This window comes from Oreochromis aureus, linkage group 2 (assembly GCF_013358895.1).
Source record: "Oreochromis aureus strain Israel breed Guangdong linkage group 2, ZZ_aureus, whole genome shotgun sequence".
NCBI classification, from domain to species: Eukaryota; Metazoa; Chordata; class Actinopteri; order Cichliformes; family Cichlidae; genus Oreochromis; species Oreochromis aureus.
The window spans coordinates 34,704,184-34,725,014 of NC_052943.1; the positions used below are offsets into that span (position 1 = coordinate 34,704,184).

At 43.3% G+C, this 20,831-nt stretch overlaps 2 protein-coding genes across 4 annotated transcripts; both read left to right on the forward strand.

The window, feature by feature from the left end:
- Nucleotides 1-1,085: 1,085 nt before the first annotated feature.
- On the forward strand, nucleotides 1,086-5,864 carry LOC116317851 (stem-loop binding protein). Its single transcript, XM_031736737.2, has 8 exons — nucleotides 1,086-1,500; nucleotides 2,445-2,588; nucleotides 3,117-3,230; nucleotides 3,337-3,408; nucleotides 4,151-4,273; nucleotides 4,381-4,536; nucleotides 4,625-4,733; nucleotides 5,203-5,864. Exons 1-8 carry the CDS (start codon nucleotides 1,442-1,444, stop codon nucleotides 5,260-5,262), a joined length of 837 nt encoding a protein of 278 aa, XP_031592597.1. The 5' UTR covers nucleotides 1,086-1,441; the 3' UTR covers nucleotides 5,263-5,864.
- Nucleotides 5,865-6,164: 300 nt separating this feature from the next.
- immt (inner membrane protein, mitochondrial (mitofilin)) lies at nucleotides 6,165-20,433 on the forward strand. Of its 3 annotated transcripts, none has more exons than XM_031736732.2 (14): nucleotides 6,165-6,339; nucleotides 8,039-8,106; nucleotides 8,473-8,662; nucleotides 9,032-9,158; nucleotides 10,992-11,084; nucleotides 12,536-12,676; nucleotides 14,050-14,183; nucleotides 15,389-15,492; nucleotides 15,822-15,957; nucleotides 16,339-16,468; nucleotides 17,553-17,776; nucleotides 17,869-18,000; nucleotides 19,037-19,166; nucleotides 19,422-20,433. In XM_031736732.2, exons 1-14 carry the CDS (start codon nucleotides 6,298-6,300, stop codon nucleotides 20,027-20,029), a joined length of 2,259 nt encoding a protein of 752 aa, XP_031592592.1. In that variant the 5' UTR covers nucleotides 6,165-6,297; the 3' UTR covers nucleotides 20,030-20,433. The 3 variants fall into 3 exon arrangements, with proteins under 3 accessions (XP_031592592.1, XP_031592593.1, XP_031592594.1); XM_031736733.2 differs by having other exon boundaries at nucleotides 8,476-8,662; XM_031736734.2 differs by lacking the exon at nucleotides 10,992-11,084.
- The last annotated feature ends 398 nt before the right edge of the window (nucleotides 20,434-20,831 follow it).

The following is a 20,831-nucleotide window of genomic DNA, read 5'->3' on the forward strand; positions in this document are numbered from 1 at the left end:
TGCTTCCAGCTCCCGTTTTTGCTCCGTGACAGCTCGGACTTTTCCTTTCTCTCCCTCCCTCGCTCACAGACACATAACGGGTATGGTAGTCCATTCTCCCTGCAGCACGGACTACACTGCCCATCAGGCTACATGCTTTAGAGCTATGCCTGTAGCATTCTGCCTTTTAGCTTAGCACAACAACAACAACAAAAAAGCGCTCTCTCACCCAGGAAACACGCAGAGAGAGAGCGCGTCACCCTGTAACCATGGCAACCGTAACGCTGCCGCCTGGAACAACAGAACGTAGCTGTCAAACAAACCCAAACAGTCCTGACCCGCGACAATATGAAACAGGGAAGTACCGCCGTGTATTCCATTTATTTCAACAAAGTAACTGTATTCTGAATACCACCTTTTTAAACGGTAACTGTAACGGAATACAGTTACTCATATTTTGTATTCTGAATACGTAACGGCGGTACATGTATTCCGTTACTCCCCAACACTGATGGTCTATAATGTACCTATTAAATGACACTGGTAACATAACACCTTACAGGACCTTCTGCTCCAAATCTGATCATCAGAATCAGGGACTGCAGGACCTTATTGTTCTAAGTCCTTTTCCTTATGGCACAAAATGTAAAGTGACAACTTCCTGAGATTCTGGTGAATGCACATCTAATTGCGGGATTAAATATTTCTAATGTCACAACTGAGAAAGCTTTTACCGGAATGATATCAGCAGAATGGAGTTCCACCGGATCACAGCACTTAAATATAAGACAATGTACTTCGTTTTATGGGCTATGGGGGAAACTATTGTGATGCAGTCTCTCTACAGCATTACGAACTCTTCCACCATATGAACATGATATCTCTGTGGAAGGCTGAGACATGGACTAAACTGTGCTGCCACGTGCTTTTTATAAATGGCACATTCCGACATGAATCTAACTGGGATTCACAAACACGTCACTTTGGTCGTCACAGATTCAGCACAGAGAGAGAACACCTTTGGAGGACTCTGAGCGAACCGCGTCAAAAAGAAAAAAAACGAAGGCGGAGCGCAGCACCTTAGACCCGCCCCTTCTCCGTCCACTGGCCGATCGAGCACATCCGCTCGGTCACAGTTAAACATCCTGGAGGAAGGTCAGAGAAGCTGTGTGTACCAGAGGTCACAAGAAAGCCGCACGACTATTGCCAGAGGGGATACATATGGCGTTATTGGCACAAAAATAACGCCATAGCTAAAGTGTGAGCACGCGCTTTTAGCCCAGCACATATTCGACAGCTGTGGGCTACCTGCGTTCCTACTTCCGGCCACGTGACCGAGTGGATTGTTTGAGGTCGCGCGTCTTTCAGAGTTGGCGCGTATCTTCAGACTGTGAGTGCTGTAAGTTCCCAGCTGAGCACCAAGAAGTCTTCTGCTACGCAGTCTTGTTTTTTAACCGAGAACATGTCTGACTGGACCAAAGAGCGGCGACGTGAGGATCACAGCATCGAGCACGAAAAGAGGTCTGTTTACATTCCCGCCTCAGTGTGTTATTCACAGCTAAACCTTTGTCTGTGCTCGTTAAATGGAAGCCACTGCGCCAGATTAGCTAAACCTTTGTGTGCAAAGATGATGTGGACATTTTGAAAGCTACAAAACATTTACTGTACCTGATGGACCTGCGTGACTCTAGTACACGCAGTGTTCTTGCTAGTATCTATGGTTACTTTCTTTTCTTTGAGCTCGTAGAAGCTAGCAGTCTGTAGCGAGTCTGTCGTGAACAGTGGACCTGACAGTCATGCTAGCTAACAGTGCGGGTAAAAAGGTGACGATAAGGCGTTAAACACAGACAGCTGCTAAAGCTAACGCTTGAATACGTTGTGAACTGAATGCTAAGTGTAACACACAAGTAAGTGGATGAAACGTGAAAGGTGGTTAACAGCTGTAGTTATAACGTGAATTAAAATATCTGATATTAGAATACGCGGTCCTAAGTGCCCTCCTCCAGGAAAAACAAGAGTCACAGATGGATGATGGTCCGAACAATCGGAAGAAGTTGGCGGGAGAAATTGTCTATTAAAGGAAATGTATGGCTCCAGTTTTACCCACTGTACTCAACTAATCATTTATTATTAAATAAAATTCACCTTCTCTAAACTTTAATCTGTCTAAGAAGGTTCAAAAGAAATCCCCGGAGCATTTTGAAGCAGTTAGTGCAGCTTTGCCATTGTGGAATACGGAGACGTGAAACCGTCATGAGTGTTTTCCTGTGTGGGACCGTGCGTCCCACCGTGTGTTTGCAGTCCTTGCACATATTTGCTGGTTTTGCATTTTTAACAGCCATGATTTTTTCCTAATTTGACACAGAAGAGAATGTTTTTGAGAATTGTTTGCAGAAATCTGATATCAAAACAAGAATGAATTGGCATGTTTAAATCTACACGTTTTTTTGTGTCTTCTTGTGTAGCTTTGGCCCATCTCGGTGGTCCCACTGCAGGAAGAGGGGCGTCAATGGGAGCCTGCGGAGCAACAGCGAGGCAGATGATATTGATAAAAGAAGGAACGGACACGCCGACTCCAGCTACAAACACCCTGATCGCAGACATGCTAGGTGAGAGTAAGCTCAGTTAATGTGGAAAGTGATAAATGTATATTAATGCAGGGAACTCATAACTGAAAAGCCATGAGGCGGCTGAAGCTTTGTGGATTTTTGGCATTTGTTGGGGAAATGTTTCAGTTTTAGTGTTTTAGACCCACACAGCTTTAATGGCCCTGTTCAAAGGTGCTTTGTCAAATGTAAACAGCGTGAGAATTTCATTGGTCTGTGTAGTTCACATCCAAACTCCAGTGTAGGCTCGAGAAGAAAAACAAGTTTGTTTGTTTGTTTTAAATTAAAATAAATAACACAGTGGTTGTAAAGTAATATTTGGTAAATTATTAGAATGATTTTAGTTTGAAGGGTAGTGTTTTAAAAAATCAAACTACATTATTACTGAGTGAAGCCAGCCAGTCTCTGCTCATGAACCACTTTAAAAAACAGCTTACTGACTCCATTACCAACATGTGGCCACAACATCTGCAGGAACTGTAGCAGTAACATCCCTGTGTGTGTGTGTAACCTGTGGTATTGTCCTCCTAGCTTTACTACTCCAGAGAGCACAGGTCCAGTGTCCCGCTGTGGTCAACAGGCTGACTGGGGCAGCCAGGTGGAGGACGATGAGATGAGGAGGGATGTGCACAGAGACATGCAGCGGTAATTAAACCGTTTCTACATTATTTCAGTTGTCTTTTTAAGCACCTGAAAGCAGAGACTGGCTTCCTGTTTTGGATTGCAGACTCACTGTTTGCACTGTGTTCAGTTACAGGAGGAGGATACTGGGGGCAGAATTCACCCAGAGGGAGAGAAGGGCCTCGTCTGGCTCTTCTGGAAGGTATCTCATTCTCTCACAGACCTTTCAACTCAGAATATTCATGAACTGATGGAACACTCACTTCTCAAACCATACATCCACCTGCAGCTATACAAGTGTGCAATTATTAACATTAAATAAGACGAGACAAAATGTATTCATCCCCAAAATGATGGAAACATGAAATAAAATCAACGCAGTATCACTGAACAAAGTGGCGAGTAAGGTAAAACTGATTGCACTAATGGAGCTCAGTTATATGGTAACAAAAGTAAAGTGCTCAGCATCAAAATATGATGTGATAAATATCATATCTGCTATGAGACGATGAGGGTTTTCTGTCCTTGTGACAGCGAGGCTGAAACACGACGACGTGTCAAATATGGCTTTAACTGCTGTTTCCCAAAATCCTGAACTGATCCAGTTTTGGTTTGTCAGAACTTTTCTAGTCTTACTGACATCTCAACACACTCCAGACTACTGTTACATAGTTACTGTTACGTAGTTACATTGTATTATATCATGTCATGGGCTTTGAACTCATTACTAATGTAAAAACTCAGAGTTTTGTCCATTAAACAGTAACACAGGTTTGTTTAACATGACAATAACCTTTTAATTTTTCAACAACTTTGTGTTTACAATCATTTTAGAATAAAATCATTATGAAGGAAGTCGGGCTCTTTTCGTGATGAATGTTAGTTGTGCCTCTATTTTTGTATTGTGTGCATGTGAATGTGGACTAAATGTGTCTGTGCTTCAGCTGTGACTCCAGAGAGGGAGATAACATGGAAACCGATGAAGCTGTGTTACTACGACGACAGAAACAGATCAACTATGGCAAGAACACGCTGGCCTACGACCGCTACATCAAAGAAGTTCCTAAGTAGGTCAACAGAAACGCATGCTGTGGAACATCCAGTGTAAAGCCTGCCCACTGCTTGTGTGTGTAATACACTGGTCAACGTTAACCCCCGCGTTTCTTGTTTTCAGACACATGCGTCAGCCAGGCGTTCATCCAAAAACTCCCAATAAGTTCAGGAAGTACAGTCGTCGCTCCTGGGACCAGCAGATCAAACTGTGGAAGGTCAAACTACATGCCTGGGACCCCCCTGCAGAGGAAGGCCAGGACAAGACCCTCGATGTCGTGTAAGACACTCGTACACATTCTGCACGTCGTCAGTCAGCTGAAAGCCGTCCTCATGTATGATGTGTATATTTCTCCTTGTCCCACCAGTGAGGAGCTCAACCTTGATGATGTAATGGACATTGAACTAGATTTCCCAACCATTACTGACTCCCAGAACAGCCAGTCCTCGCTGCCGATACACAGCCTGTCAGTGGAGGTGAGTGGAAGTCATTTAGGTGCTGCTGAAATGTTGAGGCCCACACGTGCTGACGACTGACGGACAAGTAACGATCGTAGAGTTTGTTTAAGAGGTTTTGACTAAATCTTTCTGGAACCTTGGTTTAAATATTTATTTGGTCCATTGTTTAGATGATCCATCAGTTTTTAAGAAAATAAAGATGATGATGATGATGATGCTGATGATGGTGGTGGGATTGCTTATAAACTTGGCACAAAAAGAAAGGAAACATGTGTTTGCTCAGCTTTCTCTTTACTCAACTCTGCTGTTTAACCCACGAATGGATTTTTTCTTTACAAATGTGGCCCATTTAAGGGGAAACAACCAGGCTGTCCAATGGGAAGAAACACAGGTCTCCTTACTTTTTGTGCAAAGTTTAATCAACAGATGAGAAAGCCACCCTTACAAACACTGTATTAAATGATGTTGTTTGTGTTGTGTTGCTCAGGATGAAGACTGCGGTACTCCGGTCAAAGTACAAAGGACAGCAGAGCCTAATATGTCATAGCTTGTTATTGAATGGTTGAGTCTTCCCCCCGACATCGACTTCACACAGTCCACTCAGAAAAACTGCTCCAGCTGTCAGCTAAGAGTCTGTGTGGACACAGCATCACTCTGCTGTGTCTTTGGCTGGTAGTCATTGATTATACTTTAATATTGAGTTTTGTTTTCACCATATGTTTCTCCATCCACAGTTTGGGCCATTTGTTGTAGTTTATCTGTTCAGAGTATTTTATGGCAAGATTTTACATTTTTAATCAAGCATGTTTCAGAATTTGGTATGTAAAAACCCCCACTTGCTGTACCAGTGAGAGGCATGTTGGAGTGTGCATCTAGTTTTGTGCAAATGTGAGCTTACATCTCTCATATTCTACCTGAGAAGATTCCAGATGCATAGAAACTGTCTGAACTCGGAGGGGTCGTCTTAATAGTTTAAAGGACGTGGGAAAATCGGAGACAATGATGAGTTATCCTTGAGAAATATTGGGCTGTGGCTTTTTGTTTTCTGTTCTGTTCTGTTTTGTTTTGTTTTGTTTTAATACAAATGTAATTGTTTCTTACTGCTGTATCTTTAATAGAACTTGAAATAAAAAAAACAAATAAAACAAACAAGAGCATGCCACAGATTTAAACAGTGACTTTGAAACCAGAGTTTCTCTCTGACACACTTCACACAGCTGATGTAGTAATTAATGGAAAATGTGTTGAATACTGTATGAACTCCCACATAAACCAGTGTTGTATGCTTGAGAGTATAGATAACCAGAACTGCTCGTCACTGGTGAGAATCTGTTTAGCTTAGTTTAGGAGAGCTGGGAAGAATAAGGATCATCTGTCTGACTTACGTCAGATGGAAGAATGACGCGAATGTAATTTAGCAACATCATAAGGGGGCGCTGTTGTGCACGCAAACGTTTAATCCACGCAAAGTACTGAGGAGAAGAAGGGTGCGCGAAAAGACGAAGAAGAGCAGCAAAGAAATAATCTGTTTCTGTGCAGGTCGATTTATTTACGAACTCAGAAACCAAAGTAGGAGAAGACCATGCTGAGAGCGTGTCTGAGAGGGGCTAATGCTACCGCCCGGGTAAGCCTTCTGTCTGCTCCCCAGCCGCGGGCTAACGTTAGCGTGTTGTCATTCAGTGACCCAGAGCCTGCCTCAAGGTGCCACAGTCAATTTTGTCGTAGACTAATTCGGGCTGTTAACTCTTCGGTGCTGTCGAGCGCTGTATTTGAAGCAATGCAGTTGGTTGTGGAAGCTGTCAAAGAGATCAGCGCAGCATGCTAATGTTAGCCGGTTTTCTTCCGGTGACAGATGGATAATGGCGTTTTAACCATAACCAAGCTAACGAGTTTGGCTAAGTTTGAGCGGAGAGGTCATCATGGCAAAAGCCAAAACTTGTCTGTTCATTCTGTTTGACCTTTTATCGGCCACAGGTTTGATAACAGCTAACCGGAGCAGTATTTTAAAATGCTACTAGCGGCACTAGCATTTAAAAACGCGTTTTCACGTAGACTTGGTGTTTATAATGAATAAATAAACGCTGCAGGTTGTCTTCGTAAAATCCCCAAATACTAACGCATGATGTGGATTCTCCAAAACTTTATGTTCTATTTCTGGGATTGAATGTGCAGCTAGACTTCTGTACAGTGACAGAAAGGTGGCTGTCACCTGTTAAAGTGGACTGGAATAAGTTTGACATCCCTGGTCTGCAGCGTCACACTGTTGCACAGATGTTTTATTACGAGGGAACCTCGGCTCTTCTTTTCACCTGACTAAACGCACAGTAACATATTCGTTTCTGCCGGACTGACCTTGGATTTGTTTGCCATGCACCTGAATCTGTATTTACAAAATAAGAGTTCAGTTTACTGCTCAGAAATCATGCTTTGTACTTCATTTGCTGATCTGTTTTAAATGGTAAGTCAACAGTTCTGTGCTTATTTTTGTTTTGATTTCATCACGATAATTTATGTATTTTTATGATTTAACAGCAAATGAAAAACCGCGCTGAGCTTATTACTTACTGGATTTTTTTCTTATGCTATAGTTAAATGGGCAAGCTCGTGTGTCACAAGAATATCATGAAATTTAAAACTGAAATCATCAAATGCTGATTACCTGGTTGTCATCGACATGTTGACGACCGACCTGTCAGTATAGTACTGCGCAAAAGTCTCGACACCCCCCCCCTCACCGCAGGCGTCTATCCTTCAAGCTCGGCTCCTCTGCCAGAGGCCTGATAGCTTGATGGTCCTGCGCAGTATCTTAGCTGTTCCTAGGACTGCGCTCTGCGCTGTTTCAGTCCACACCCCTGTCTGTTTCTCCTCCTAATCAGTGGTTTCTTGACTGCCACCTTCCCACTGAAAAATGTAATTGATGAAGCTGTTCTGAAACTAACCCGTGTCCATCCAAGCAGTGTGGCATCGTCTTGACAGAGGATGAAACCTCTGTTTCTGAAGACTATTTAATGTAATTACAAGAAAACATGGCTCAGAGTGTTCAGGCTGTTTTGAAGAGTAAAGGTGTTCAGACAAAGTACTGATTTTCAGGCTTGTTAGAATTGCACAAAGTCTGTTTTTACCTTTTGAACCGCATCTCTGCACCTAATTCCCCAACCCTTTTATCCAAGGATAATAAGGAATGATAAGGAAAACATTGTGTAGTCTGTTGCTTGCACTGGAATTTGTTGCTCTAAGGTGTCCTTGCTATAAATGTGTGTCCGTTCTGGATCTGTCTGACATGGATTTCTTTTCACTGTCACGCTTTCCTCACCACTTTCCAGAAGAACTACAGGAGAATCCCTCTTACCAGTCTGCAGCAGTGTCGGCACTACACAGCAGGAGAGAGCAGGTAACACACCAACACACACAGTACAGTATTCAACTGTCTTCTTAAGGGCCTCTCACATAGATGTGACATGTGCTGTGCTGACCACCAAATCTGTGTCCCGCTGGTCCCTGCGCGCTGGCTCCACGTCATTTCAAAACGTGGATCTCTCATCCTCAAGAGAAGATCTTTAGCGGTATCCGTAGCAGTGTCGGAGTGTGTCATTTCTACAACATTGTTTTCCTCCCGAGGTCACTATTTGGACCTAAAGTTGTGTCATAAAGTCAGCTGAACTAGGATACACACAGAATGCTGCGTCCCGTCTGAAAGGCCGTTAGCGAGACTGTCCTGTGGCATTCATTCATGTCTGCTTGTCCTTTTTCATTCCAGTAGTGCTTCCAAAGTGGTTGTTGCTGGCTTGTTGACAGTAAGTGGTGGCATTGGAGGGACCATACTCTATGCCAAATGGGACCACAAGTTCAGAGCAGCGGTTGAGAAGAACGTCCCGTACTCAGACTGGCTGCTGGGTTTGGCTTTGGGACCCCCTGCCCAAGATCCTGGCCTCCCCATAAAGAAACGGGTACGGTGCTGTCCCCAGCTCATCCTAATTATAGTTACAGGACACAAAGTTTGTTTGTATTTCACCATCAGTTAGTGGAAGAACAATCTAACATTTTTTTCTTTTACCGACTCTCCATTTGTGAGCAACTATCTGTTCTCTGATGGTTTACTGTATGTTAAAATGGCTGATCAGACTGCGTTGAAGCCCCCATACCTCCACCTCCATACCTCCACCTTTCCAGTGTGTGTCTGTTAAAATTTGACTCAGAATTGAAGATATCAGCAAATAAACTTCCATACAATATAAATATTTGTATAGAAAGAGTAAAAATATTTCTACAACCACACTGTAATAATGTATGCTCTGATTTAAATGGTTGCTGTTAAGGTGGAGTTGGCCCAGCCGCCCTCTATGATAGAAAAACAAGTGAAGAAGTCGGCGAAGAAGGAGGGAGCCGAGGGTCCAGTCAAAGACTCCAGCCCCGTCCCCAGTAAGCCTGCACAGAGCATAGAGGGTAAGTGTGGCACCCACTGTCATTATAACTCATGGCTTCATGTTACCATCTGCCTTTTATCGTGTGCTTTTTCAGCTTTATTTCTATTTCTGTTTTGTTAGATTTCTTTCACAGTAGTCGGGTGGAGCACCCACAGTTTCACTGTATCTGTGCAGTGACAGTAAGAGGCTGTTGTATTTGTACACAAACGTTGTGCCTGCGTACACCACCACAGTGGGTTTGAACTCAACCAAGATGAATACAGCACAGCTGCAATTCAAGGATTCTAACACTAGTATTGGATTATTTAGTTATTCATTATAGACACTTGTATATCTACTAAACCACTTTCAGAGACACATTTTGTAACTCCTCCAAATGACTCCATTACAAATTAAACTGATAAACTCCAGTTGGACTTGTATTTGGTTAGTTTTTCTGGAATTTGCAATAAGCGCTCCAAAGTGATGTTGGTACAGTGAGTGAGGCCAGCGTTAAGCTGAAAACCCAACATAGATCTATGAGAGAGCTGGCAACAACCGTAGGAGAGGCCAAGTCGCTAATCTGCTAAATTCTTGAAAAGAAGAAATGCACTTGCGACCTCAGCGACACTGAGAAGCCTGTAGGACAGAGTAAAGTGGGTAATTGCAAAAGTTCTTCCTTGGTTAGGGGACACCCTGTGCAACATTTAGCAAATTCAAGAACACCCTGGAAGAGGCAAACGTACCACTGTCAAAATGTTCAATCCAAAGACTAAGCTTTGTTAGTGGGAGAACATTTTACCCACTTTAACACACTGAAAATGCTGCGTCCACATGAACACAATCACCTTTCTGCCATTTCTTTACCTGGACGATTGAGCGTGCAAGAAAATCTTGAGACGACTCGCAGTGTATGTAAATGAATGTGCTATACGAGGTCACTAGTTTTTCCTGACATTGTAACTGCTGATTGAAGTAGCACCATGAATTCTGTGATATTATAAAGTTAGTCACCTGACTCTTGTAGAGCACACTTTCAGTTGCTGAAGACAAAAGCAAAGGTGGCGTTTTGTGACATCCATGGATTCTACCTTAAAGGCAGTGATGGGCTTGAAAGGATTTTCATCTTTTCTGAAAATGGGGAACTTGGTGTGAAATAGCTGTCAGTCATACAAAGTCGATGTAGGACTTGGATTCAAGCTAAAGTCTGCAGTTCAGTCTCATCTTGACAGTTTGATTTAAAATCCACTGTGATGGTGTTCAAACACACACACATGCAGTTGTTTCATGAAACTGTTCACATGCAGCACCAGAGTTAGCGTGATTATCAGCCATCTCGACTTTACAGTGCCATAACATCATTATTTAGATTATGAAGTTAACTTTATTTTAATTCAAGTCCATTCAAATCAGCCTCACCTGTAAATGTCTCTGGGACGAAACCAAGCCAACATTTAATATCTGCTAATGCAAACTCTCCACTCTGGGGGGGACAGTGTGCTTTGTTAGCTGCTAGCTCCACCCATTCTTCTTTGAGATGTTTGTAAATGTGCGCTCTGTTGTTTAGCCCCAGCAGGAGCCTCTCAGGGTAAGCCGTCTTCTCCTATACTGTCCTGTTGATGCTCTGCTCCTGTGTGTGCAATTACATTTTGGACTGCTGTTAGACTTCCTTAGTTTGTAGCAGCCATTGTATCTTTAATAGCTTTAAAGCCATTATGCTGCCATAAATACTACCTTACTGTAGTTGAGGCTGAAGTGATGATGAAACCAGTAGATGGATGGTCTTTACTATGCATATGAGTGGTTTTGTGCATGGTGACACACATGGAAGCTCGCGAACTGCTTTTGCCTTCTGTATTTGTGTCCCGTTTAGAGGCCTCAGCAGAGGCGACTCATATCATCTCAGCCATCAGTGAGGTCCCATCAGTCCCTGCTCCATGTGACACAGAGGCAGCAGCAGTCAAAGGTATCATCACTGAAAACAGGACCTTGCTGTGAGGCTACAGTGCTAACCACTGCACGTTCTGCTGTCCTTCTTCATTATGCAGTCACAAAGCAAAATTCTGGGTGGCAGCTTAGAAGAGCCAGTATCTAAACCACAGACAAATACACAGTGGGCACATGGCATATACGATAGAGAAACAGTTAAAAGCTCCTCTTCCTTTGGGTGGAGCTCTGACTTGGTGTTGGCGCTCTGTGCGGTAGAGTATCACTTCCTGTTCCTGTTACAAGCACAGCAGTGTTTTAGCTAATTGAATTCAATATTTATATATTATCTTTACATGCTTTATCCAAAGTGTGTAGCCAACTGACCTTTCTCTCCTGCAATTTCCTGCTCAGATGCTTAGTTGCTCCTCGGCTTCCTTTAGTAATAACGACTCTTGTAATACATGTAACCTGTAACTTTATCACAGTAGATGTCTTTCTGAAAGTGCTGTAACTAAGTTTAAGAATATAATCCACCCACTGTTATCATCTTCAATGCCCTGTACCAACATAGAGCAGAGCAGCTATCTGAACACTACTCCAACAGAGGTCGATTATCTTGTTAATAATTTTACCTCCTCACTACGTACGACTCTGGATACTGTAGCTCCTGTGAAAACTAAGGCCTCAAATCCGAAGTACCTGACTCCGTGGTATAATTCTCAAACACATAGCCTAAAGCAGATAACTCGTAAGCTGGAGAGGAAATGGCGTGTCACAAATTTAGAGGATCATCATTTAGCCTGGAGAAATAGTTTGCTGCTTTATAAGAAAGCCCTCCATAAAGCCAGAACATCTTACTATTCGTCACTGATTGAAGAAAATAAGAACAACCCCAGGTTTCTCTTCAGCACTGTAGCCAGGCTGACAAAAAGTCAGAGCTCTACTGAGCCAACCATCCCTTTAACGTTAACCAGTAATGGCCAATCTCCAACCTTCCTTTCATATCAAACATCCTTGAAAGAGTAGTTGTCAAACAGCTAACAGATCATCTGCAGAGGAATGGCTTATTTGAAGAGTTTCAGTCAGGTTTCAGAGCTCATCACAGCACAGTAGAACTTAATGATTAAATTCATAATGTTAAAACAAACAAACTAATAGTCATTGCAAAATGTAGCACATATGATTATTATGTTGGTCAGAATGATGGTAGTGATTACCCTTTTCACCTTACAGCCTCTAAGTAGTTATGGTAGTTTTCATTTGATGCCGGAGACAGAGTATGAAGCATGAAGCAAATCTGCACCAAAGTTGAAATGTTTTTAACGTGCAGCGTCACTGAGGCATCTACATTTGCAAAGATTTTGCAAAAACTTCATTTGTGGTGTGAACATACAATAATAGCACTTCATGTTCTTTCATGGCTGAAAGTCCAGCAGTCTCGAGGATTACTGGGGTTGTTTTAGGTGTGTGTTTGTGTGTTTTCTCTAGAAGAGTGCAAAGAGTGCCATGAACACAAGGAGGCGACAGCGGTCCATCCTGCACCCACAGAACCAATGAAAGAGCGTCCAGTAGAAGAAGTGGCTGCTAGACTTGCTCAACAAGAACAGGAGGAACAGGATATTTCAGCATGTAGGATGACAACAACAGCACACACAAACACACAAAGAGTGAAGTTGGTGCATACTGACCACTTGAATAATGACATAGTGCAGAGGTTCCCAAAGTGTGGGGCCCGCCCCCAGACCCATTGCAGGGGGGGCGCGGTATGAAAAGGAAAAAAAAAAGAAAGCTTGGACACTGCTAGCACAATTGACAGGTTTTTGACGGGGCTCCCACACAAACGCAAAGCAGGAGATGAAGCATCCCCAAATATGTTTCCAAACCAACTTCCTTCCAAGCCAAAGACTAGAAAATATGGTGAAGCATATCTTCCCTTTGGCTTCACCTGCACAAGTGCCAAGGTAGGTCTCCCCTGCAGAATTAGTTTCCCTGCGTCGGGAGCAGCGCTGGGCTCTCCAAATCATGGACAAACAGGATCCCACATTCTTGATTTTTAGTTCACAAACACTTCTTGTAATAACTAACTACTCCTGACATTTTGGACATGTTAGCTCTTTATGCAGTAAAGTTACAGTGGGATACAAATAATATCAGGCTGATCCTGCCGTAATTTGTTCCCCCGGTTCAAATCACGGACAAACAGGATCCCACAGCTGTTTTTGTTTTTGAACCCATTTTGCACAGAAAAGCATTTTTTGAAAAATGTATTGATAGCAATGTTGAAAATTATTACACAGGAAAAAACAACTACAGGTAAAATAATTACACAGTGACGCCTCTGCCTTTCTAAATGGAGGGACAGTAACTGTGTGTGTATATGTCAGCGTGTAAAACCTGCAGATGGTCAGATTAACAGTAACAGTATTTTGTCTCTATCTGCCATTCTGCAATTCATCTCATGTAAACAATAACGTGGCGCACAGCGTGACGTGAAAAGAGGCACATACCTTTGACGTGGCGTGACGAACTCTGTAATCCTCGTCCACACGTAAACGCAAAAAAGGAGTTTTAAATAATCTCAGTTTTCAGTGAATCGCAACGCCGTTTACGTGTTGACGAAAAGCCCAAACGCATAGAAACAGCTGAGTTTTCAAAAATACCCGTGTAGGTGTGGACGTAGCGTAAAAGAGTTAGTAGTTTATTTTATTACTACCTGTAATTTATTGCCGTTTACTTGTATTTGCTTAATTGTTTACTAAATGTTTGAGGTGTGAAATAAACCACAATGGAGCAAAATATGGGTGTGTGTGTTTGGAGGATGTGTTTGTGCGGGGGGGGGGGGTGTTAGGTGTGGGGGGCGCAAACATTTTTCTTGTAAAACAAAGGGGGGCCTGGCAAAAAAAGTTTGGGAACCACTGACATAGTGTAATTTTATACACAGTGAATGTATTGTTCATGTCCAATTATAGAGTCAGATGTCTTCCTGTGTGATTGCTTTACAGCGGTATCAGCCAGTCTTGAAGACTCACTGGCGAGCTCAGCCAAAGCTACTCTGCAGGCCATAGGAGCGCAAGAAGCAGCCCTGCAGGCTATCATACAGCACACAGACAAACTGAAGGAGGCTATGGAAGCAGAGGTAAGAGCAAGCACTTCATAAGGAAGGCATGTGCCAACTTTTATGTTTTAATACCCCCAGCATATGGGGACTGTGCTCAGCTGGTACTCCAAATGTAATATGAAGTACAAATCAGTGATTGTACTTTTGGAAAACCAAAACAGGCCACCATGCCCTTGAGGGCCTTTTTTACCCCTCAGCTCGAAGGCCATGTTGGATGCCGTAGGTCCATCTACTAAAAACCTGGGACAAGTTTGAGTCCTTGACCTTAGTCCAGTGTTCTCTGGTGAATGTGTTAACTCAAGAAGGAAGTCCCCTGGGTTTTCAAATTCATACAGTAGGTCAGTCTGCTGGGAGGCTGAGGGGAAGCATCCAGTTGTGATGGACTGAATCTGAGCCAAAGGCCGCAGGCTGGAGGGAGAGTGACACTGTGTTGGTATGGCTGAAAGAAGCCTGTGATGTTCAGTTCACATTGTTTTCAGTAGAGTACAGTAGAACCTCTGGGCACAGCTCTTTAGTGTTTCACAGCTCTGGTTTAGTTTGGTTTCTGTGTAACTCTTGTCGGGAGATATAACCTCTAACGAGGGACCACTTACACACTTCATGCTTCCTTTTCTGACGCACAGACGCCTGCACTCCTCCTGCCCACTTTAACCTCGGAGTATAAACTCTATAGATGACACCACTGAGCCTAAAGTAATGAATCTGTCTGTAAATTTAAGGAGTATAGAGCACAGATATGGGAAACATTTATAATAACTGCTAAATAGGAATCTCTGATGCTAGTAAAGTGTTGTTCAGTGTTACTACTACAGCTGATGGTGAGGGTGGAGCTAAGTGTCCGCCTGCCTGTGTGCAGGAGCCTGAGATGGATACTGTTGCAAATGAGTATCCTAATTCAATATGAATGTTTCTGTGTATTCATTTGACAACCCCAGCTCACACCTACAGAACGTTCCATCAAGGCTGATAATGAGCCAGGACTCCATCTTTACCTCAGCCCCTCATGTCCTTCAGACCACTGGACTGGGCTCGTCTGCATCCTCTCACAGCAGCGCTGTCACTAAAGACCTGCGTACCCTTGTTTTTAATCAGATTCATTGCTTGCTGTGGCCTGTGTGGTCCACCCACCACAACACTGTATTAGTAATGTTTAAGCCACGGCACGCTGAATGGGAAGCGTCACTGTTTTGCAGTAGAGTTATTGAAGTTCTTCTTAAACTTAGGTTCTACCTGAGGAGAAGTCAAACCAGTGGAAGGACCTCGAAGCTGCTCTTGCTGATAGAACCACGGCTTTGAACGATGCCAGAGCTGCTCTGTCGAAAGCCAAGTAACACAAACACACACACACAAACATACTAATTACAAACTTGAATATGTGTGAAGACGAATTCTCCTTCTTTTCCACTTAGCTTGAAAATCATAAAGGTTCTTTCTTTAAAGTGTGGTTTCTTCTGCTTAGAGCAGAAGTGTTTCTTTAATTCTGATGACAAATGTGGCACAAGGTTAATCTGAAAGATGTAATAATCACTCAGCTTTCAGGGCTGTGATGAGTGCAGTGTGCCGTGCACATCTCAGCCTACTTCAGTTTGGCAGTCTTGCTTATCAGCAAGGAAACGTTATAGATCAGTTACACTTTGCACATCTCTTTCCTTGCAGCGAGTCCTTGGACAGTCTCAGGTCAGCGATTGACAAATCCAAAGGGCTGAAGATATCCTCTGTTCGCCCGCTGGTTTTAGCAGCAGAGGAGAATCTCCATAACATGGTAGTGGACTTGGACAAAATGGTCATGAAGGTAAAGTTTGTTTTTTCTTTTTTGGTGCATTACGTACGACTACAGGAGATTACTCTTATAGTGTCCTGCTTGCTTCCTGTTTGTTGGCTGTTTGCCTCCTTTCTGAGGCTCAAGTTCACATTTGTACCTCTCAACTGTAAACTGTGTGAATGTGACAGCAGCATGTTAGCCTTCATTGGCCAGTACCAAACATAAGAGCTACCTTAACATCAAAGCACAGGACTTTGTAAAATAGGCAAGAAAACATCCTGAGGAGGTGAAACAACCTCGAGTAAACAAGTGACTCATTCAGTGTTATCTTCACCACCGCCATGATTATTAACTTGTCCTTTTCTATTCACACCTCTCTATTCTCCTGGTAATAAATGTTACCAACTAAAGGTTCAGTCTGCAGAGTCAGAGGCTAAGATCGTCTCCCAGTACAGTGAACTGGTTAACGAAGCCAAACGACAGTTTCAGAGGGAAGTCAGCAGTCTTACTCCAGAGATCCAGGCCAACTGGAAAGGGCTCAGTAAGAACATGCATACATACTCAAACACGTGTATTTACACACAGAAAGTTTCATTTGATGATTTGATTTGTTCAGCTAGACATTGTGTTTTCATTGGTCACTAATCGGAGTAACGATGGGCCTGAGGTCAGTTTCATAAGTGTTAATATGGAAACTGTCATGTGTAGTGATGAATGGCCATGAGTACGATTCACAGAGAGTTGGTTGAGTGGCTGCAGCCACTGCATTGTAAGATGGTGACAGATGTACCTTTAAGCACCTGCTCGATTCACAGATGGTTGATGTGCATGTGCAGCCTCAGTCCTCTAACCACAGATGTTACGTCATGAAGGTGTGAGGTGTAGCCTGCTAGCCCGATAGCAGGTGTCTGGGATGGATGACTAAAGCCAGGTCTCTAACATCAGCACAATGCATCTGTTCCTCCCAGTGTTATTAGTCGTGATCTGTAGCCTCAGTTCATCCATGTGATTTGTTAGGGAGCGGTTGTTTGTGTGGCTGAAGCTTTCCTTCATGCCGCCGCCTTCACCTTCTCCCAGCTGGTATGATAATAAACAGAGAGCGAGGCATGTCCTGAAGAACAGAATCGGCTCTCTGGGATTTACTTACACAGATTATTGAGCATGCATTAGGACACTTATTATGTTGCTGACATAGATGACAGTATAGTGAAAGAATGTGACATCTGACAAACGTTTCCACTCTGAGGAGCAAAAGTTGGTATTTAAGTTTCTATACTGATGCTGAGGTTTTAGAGCGATGTTCAGTGTCTGTGGCTACAGTAACATATGATTAGTGTTTCAGTACCAATAACATCAGCGATAACCTGTCTCATTCGTGACAGGCACGTCAAATGGAATCTAATCATAATCTAATATTATGTTTAAGCTCTGCGCGTCTTTTGTTGCTAATGCTTGGTGGCTCTAAATCCACCATCTGAGCATTCACAGGGTTTTTGAAATGTGCATTTAAAGTCAAAACCTCACGTTCTTCCATGTCACTGTAACTCTTAATTACTTTTATACATTCAAAACTATATGCTGATCAAGAAGTACGTTTTCAAGAATAACTTGTTTTTGTGTGTTAGCTGGTAAACTGTCCACAGACGACCTCAACGCCCTGATCGCCCACGCACATCGTCGCATTGACCAGTTGAACCGAGAGCTGGCTGAGCAAAAGGTCAGAGAGAAGATCCACATTGATGCAGCGTTGGAACAACAGAAACTTGAGGACCAGAAAGCTCTGGACAACGCTGTCAACACTGTCCTGCAGCACGTCAAAGAAGAGGCCCGACTGGAGCAGGAGAGGAAGGTACAGGAAACAAATATCTTTAGATTGTTCAGATTTTTCAGTTAATGTGAGCGTATCTAAAATGTGTTATGATTTCCTCTGTGTGTATGCAGCTGGCTGAGTTGAGAGAAGTGATGGAGGCAGAGATGAGGACTCAGCTTCGGCGGCAGGCAGCAGCTCACACAGACCACGTCCAAGATGTGCTGAAAGTCCAGGAGCACGAGCTGAAAGCTGAGGCTGAGCAGGTGATCTCTCTACCCCAGAGACTGCTTACACATCCAAAATAAATACTTACAGGACATTAATGGCTTTGGGTTTTGAGCACTGAGTGCCAGATTTGGCACAAAACACAAAATATATACTGAATAAAACATGGCCTGTTTGGTTTTGGTCTAGTTACTTAATCTATAAAACCAGATTGCACTGGTAACAGCTGTCTGAAAAACATCCTACAAAAGAGTAAAGTTTGGTGAAAGATGTTAACAGTGACACAAAATGCTAAAAGTAAAAACAGTCAAGATGATGTTTGAACTGTGCCTCAAAAACAGACTCAAAGTCTAAAAGTAAACCGGAGCTCTTTATGTCATTATTGCCATAAAATATTATCAATACAAAGAATCCAAACTGTTTCACCTTACATTTGAGTTGTAATGAATGTGTTTTGCTTGAACAGCCGCTCGCCCTCTTTCTTTCTCCTCACGTCCTCTCTTTCTCGCATCGTTCTTCATTTCTGAGTAAACTGATCTTTTCTCTTGTACCTTGAGCTCAGCTGGTTCTTTGTGTGACAAACTGCTGATAGTTGTTGAGCTGTTAGAAACATTGTAATGACATTTGAAAGGACTTGCCAGTTAAAAAAAGAGTTACTCCCTTCATGCTGCAACGCTACTATGACCACAGCTTACTGACATCTGGACCAGAGATGCTGTTCTGGATCATTTAGCTGATCACTTCTTTATTTTCAAACCTTTTGTCTTCAGTAAACGTGTTAAACTGTTTTGTGTTTACTCTGATGGCCTTTGCTTTGTTGGAGGTCTGTGATATAACGAAGTATAAAAGAAACACTAGAATGGAAAACTGTCTGATGCTGTATACTGGAAGCTGACAGCTTATGTTTTGTCATATCTTAAGCTTTTTTTTCCCACTAATATCCTGTAAGAAGAGGCGTGGCCAAGACGCCTGAGACGAGTCAGTCAGGGTGCTGCTGTAGCATACTCTGTTCCTGCGAGTTGCACGCTGTGTGCATCCTTCAGTCCTTCAGAGCTATGCTTTGGTTGTGTTCAGGTACTGAGCAGTAAGATGCTGGAACAGGAGACTCGCTACCGTCAGCTGACCCAGGAACAGCTCGACAACTTCACTTTGGACATGAACACAGCCTACGCAAGACTGAAGGGGGTGGAAGAAGCTATAGACAGTAAGAGATACACACATGTACCAAAAAAGCAAAGAAATAGCACTGAGTGATTAGTCGGGTAGGTACAGATGTAGGAATGATGATGTGTACTGTGTAGATGAATGTTGGTCATGTGACGTGTTGGGATAATTTTTTTCCTATAATATTAAAGTCAGGTTCTGGTGTGCAAAGGGAGTGGATGTTCCACGTGTATTCTACACAGACATGTTCCTTTCCACTCGGTCATGTAAATCACTTTCTGTCTTTTGAACACAGGCCACGTGGTAGCAGAGGAGGAGGCTCGTAAGGCCCACCAGCTGTGGCTCTCTGTGGAGGCTCTCAGTTACTCTCTAAAGACTGCTGAAGCTGACGTGCCCACTGTGCCTCTGGAGAATGCCGCTCAGGCCGTTCGCGACAGCTGCCGAGACAACGACTTTGCCTTGGCGCTGGCGTCGGCTCTTCCAGAGAAATCCCTGCAGCGAGGCGTGTACAGCGAGGCCTCTCTCCGTGCCCGTTTCAACTCCTTGCGATCGCTGGCCCGCCGTGTTGCTCTCATCGATGAATCTCGTAACTCCTTGTATCAGTATTTCTTGTCCTACCTTCAAGCTGCACTGCTGTTTGAGAAGAGTCAGGAAGCTCCACCTAGCCAGCTGAGCTCTGAGGATTTAGATCCATTCAAGCTTCTGTCATATGCTAGCTACTGCTTAGAGCACGGGGACCTGGAGTTAGCAGCTAAACTGGTGAACCAGCTGAGAGGAGAGGCCAGGAGAGTGGTGCAGGACTGGCTCATTGAAGCCAGACTCACACTGGAAACTAGGCAGGTAGTGAGTTTGCTGTCTGCTTACGCCAATGCTGTGGGTTTGGGTACCACACAGGCACCGTAGGTTGCCACAGTAACCCTCAACCGTTAAGGGAAAAAGGAAAAAAATCTGCTAAAAGTCTTTTTTTCCAAGAAGTATCAAAGTTTCCGAGTGTAGCTGGAGAAGTGGCTCAGGAGAAGCTTTGTGCTGGGAAGCATCAGCAGTCTGCAGCACAGAGAGATGGTTTCTTCCTTTTAAGTTTCCTGAACCACATAAATGTATTTCTCTGAAAGCACTAATTCACTATGGCCAATTATTTATAAGATACATTCAATGCACTTCTTAGCTTAGTCTTGTCAATTCAGACTGCAGGTTTGGCCCAGCTATTTATCTCCAGCCCATGTGTTATGGAACCGTGACCCTAGGAACTACAGTTGGATATTTGTGAATACTGCACATGTTAAATAAATCATGAAAAAGAAAAAAAACGCTGTATTTGTTTTTCTTCGTTGTTTTTCTTCTCTCTTCCATTACACTTATTTTCCTCCTCTTCTAAATTTCTGTGGAAGAGAGCCAGAGATTAAGATTAATGATTCAGCAGACAGATCTATAGTGAGTGAAGAAGAAGCACTCAGTGCATCATGGGAATCCCCCAGCAGCCTACACCTAGGGACTACGTTTAAAATGGGAGCTCTTATGAACACATTTGCATCACTGTAAGTGCAGGCCCCACACATGGACCCAGTTTACCTCTGTGCACCACCACAGTTTACATCTAATAATGAAGTCAAGACTTTGGTGGTGCATTTTCTACCTGAGCACTCGAAACACCTTTTTCCATGATTTTTCTACATAGGTGCTTTCTCTCTCCACACACAGTGTTCAG